Consider the following 3,564-nt stretch of genomic DNA (forward strand, 5'->3'; position numbering starts at 1 on the left):
GAATAGATTTGATGCATTGAACACCAGTGACCGAAAGCCAGATGAATTGTGGGAAGATATCAAGAACATTATCCATGAAGAAAGCAAGAGATCATTAAAAAGACAAGAAAAGAAGAGAAGACCAAAGTGCAATGCGATGCACTATCGTGGAATTGGACCCGACTCATAGTGACCCCTCCTTGGGTTTCTGAGGGGGTATCACTACGGAAGTAGACTGCCCACACTTCCTTCCGAGGAGTGGCTTGTGGGTTTGAACCACCAGGCTTCTGGTTAGCAGTCAAATGCCTTAGGCACTATGTCACCAGAGCTCCCAATTAGAGCGTAGACATTAATTTGGACGAAGGAAAGGGAGAGGTCAGTACAACATGATCAAGGTATAGCAAGATGGCAGGAGGTACACAAGAAAAAAGACAACAAGGGTAAATACTATTAAGTACACAGTTCTGCAATAATGGTAATAATAAACAATATCTATGAGTAGATCCATAGGTAGTCATGCGTGGTAAATGGATGTTGGAAGCTGAATGGGAGTGTATCCATGAGTATATAGGTTTCGCAGAGGATATTTCTACATATGTATTTGTATGTGTTGCAAATATATCCAAGGATATAACAGAGCATACAGGTGGCAAAGTTATGAAAACCTCATAGCTAGACACCTTAAGGGAATGAGTCACAAGGCTTGGAGATTTAGGACCACAGTCTCAGGGGATATCTAGGTCAACTGGCAAAACAATCCACAATGTTCCCCATTCTATTTGGTAACTGGGGTCTTAAAAGCTTGTGAGTGGCCATCTAAAATGCAATTACTGGTCTCTCCTCATCTAGAGGAAAGAAGAATGAAGAAAATCAAAGACTCAAGGAAATAATTGGTGTAAGGGACTAATGGACCATGTGAGCCACGGCCTCCACTCCCCTAAGACCTGGAGCTAGATGGTACCCAGCTACCACTACCATTCTGACCAGGATCACAGTAGAAGGTCCTGGAAAAAGTGGGGGGAGTGGGGGATGGAAATGTGGAAAAAAGTTCAAGGTCATAAAAAAGACTAGAGTTATTGGCCTTATAGAGACTGGTGGAACCCTGAAGACTACAGCCCTTCAGGCCTCGAAAAATCCCACCCCAGGGGATCAACTTTTAGCTAAACAATGGGTAGAAGTGTAAAGTGAATAGTAACACCAGGCTCAGTACAAGCAACCATGTGAGACTTAAAAGAGCAGCATTTGCCTCAAAACAAAGTGGAGAAGGCAGGAAGTATCAAGAAAGAATGAAGAATGGAGATGGGGAATCCAGAGAAGAAGCAGGAAGAGTGCTATTAAATTGAGGGAATTCCAACCAATGTGATGAATCAAAATGTGTATAAATTATTGAATGGAAAACTAATTTGTTCTGTAAACTTTCACCCAAAGCACAATACAAAGTTTGAAAAAAAAAAAAAAAGTCTAAATCTTATTATGCTTTCTTTTGCTATGATGGACTTTTCCCACCACATATTTTCAATGTTGTTGTTGTTATTTGCCATCGAGTCGGCCCCGACTCATAGCAACCCCTCCTTGGGTTTCTGAGGCAGTGTCACTATGGAAGTAGAATTGCCCAACCTTCCTTCCGAGGAGTGGCTGGTGGGTTTGAACCGCCAGCCTTCTGGTGAGCAGTCAAGTGCCTTAGGCACTATGCTACCAGAGCTCCTTAGTTGTATTCATATGAAAATGCTCCATTGTGTAATTTTTAAGATGCCCTGTTTTCCACCCTGTCAATAATATCACCATCTACTTTGTACTTTCTTGTAGAAAAACAAACAAAAAATCTTTGGACTCTATCACATATTAATCAAGAATCTACAAATGCAAAAATTCAAATTTGAGAAAGTTTTTAAGTTTGTCTTTTAAAAGTTTGTATCTTATTAAAATTTAATTCACACAAGCAGCTCCAATTTTGTCAAGATATTCTGTAATGATGATGGCTAACATCAGCTTGAAAGAACCACAATTTGACCTCAGTGATGAGTTATCCAAAAGTAAAGTGCCACAGAATTTCAATGAGAGCACCATTGGCTTCCAAATTGATAAAATAATATCACAAAGTAAAAGAGAGCTGTGCAGCTCCTTACCTTAAATCTCTGAACTCGCTCCTTCCTAGCTAAGGTCTCCAGTTTCTTTTTTATTTCAAGCTGATGGTAACGCTAAGCATACAGAAAAGAATAGAGGAGAGAATCATGTCAATTACAGCAAATAATTTTTTGGAGGAAGATTATCCCAACTGTTAACTGTATTCTCTAAATGTACCCCTTGTGTCATTGAGATGGAGAATAATCACCTCCCTAAGTATGCAGGTGGGAATATAAATTGGTACAACTCTTTGGAAAACCAATTCTTAACATATATTAGACAGTTAAACGTGTTCATACCCTCTAACCAGTAAATTTCACTTCTAAACTGAGGGTGAGAATCTGAATAATAAAATAAATGTTTTATGCAGATGATGTCTAAAAGTTATTTTTTTTTTTCTATCACAGAAAAAAAATCAGAAGCAGTATGAACATTGGAGAGAATGGTGAAGCATTTGGCACATTCATATGATAGAATGGAATAGAATCATTAAAATAAGGCTCATAAAGATTTGGTTTTAAATAACTGCAAAATGCATGTAAAGCAGACTAAAAACAGGATACCAAATTGCACAGAAATGCAATGTAAATGATCAAGCTTTTATTTGTGCCTGAAATAAATAAATATTTATTTCTAGGAAGGAGTATCATCTTGAACATCTTTAATCACAAGCAGACCCATTTTACAAATGAGGAAATTGAGGCAGAAGGATCATGAACTTGTCTCAGGTCACATACCCAGTCAGTAGTGGAAATCTGAATCCTGATTATGTGACTCTAACTTCCAGGTGTTTTCCACTAAACCATTTCTTTCTCATGTACAGTATCCCTTTAATAATGTATAAACAGAAATAGGAAAAAAAAAAGGCTAGAGGAAATATGAATATGTTAACAGCAGCTATCTCTGTAAGGATTATGTATGATTACTTTCCTTCCTATGTTTTTTTTATTTTCCACATGTTCTCTAATACATTAATTTTATAATTTAAAAATAAACCTCACCTAAAAATAATGTGTTTACAATTCAAGTTTAAATCATTCAACATATTTGAGAGTGTTTTATATATTGTTCACTTATTGGCCCTTTGATTTTTCTTTGTTCTTTATCCCCTTCTGCTACCTTTGGGGCCCAGTAGCCTCAATCATTCCCTACCTAAGTACCACCAATCCCCTTTTCAACACTTCCCTTACTCCTCTCCTTCTTTCTCTGTTCTCTTGTTTATCACCAAACTTTACCAAATTCATTAGCCATTTTCAGATTATTTCTAAGAAATTTCCAAGTATCAAGCTTGATTCAAAAATAATAATAATAATTTAACATCTAAAAAGTAGATTGCCTCATCTTCCTTCCATGGAGCGCTGGTGGGTTTAAACTGCCATCCTTCAGATTGCCAGTCAAATGTTTTAGGCACTGTATCACCAAAGCTCCTTTATGTTGGATTAGTCTTCCTAAAACATAGCT

At 37.3% G+C, this 3,564-nt stretch overlaps 1 protein-coding gene across 1 annotated transcript in view; it reads right to left on the reverse strand.

The window, feature by feature from the left end:
* The window catches only part of ERICH3 (glutamate rich 3), a 183,426-nt gene that overhangs the window by 168,292 nt on the left and 11,570 nt on the right, over positions 1-3,564 (reverse strand). The window contains exon 4 of the mRNA XM_007949631.1: positions 2,106-2,177. Within this exon, the coding sequence (XP_007947822.1) occupies positions 2,106-2,177 (72 nt within the window). The remainder of the gene's footprint in view (positions 1-2,105; positions 2,178-3,564) is intronic.

Source organism: Orycteropus afer, unplaced genomic scaffold (assembly GCF_000298275.1).
Source record: "Orycteropus afer afer isolate SDZICR_OR568_19922 unplaced genomic scaffold, OryAfe1.0 scaffold00248, whole genome shotgun sequence".
Lineage (NCBI taxonomy): Eukaryota > Metazoa > Chordata > Mammalia > Tubulidentata > Orycteropodidae > Orycteropus > Orycteropus afer.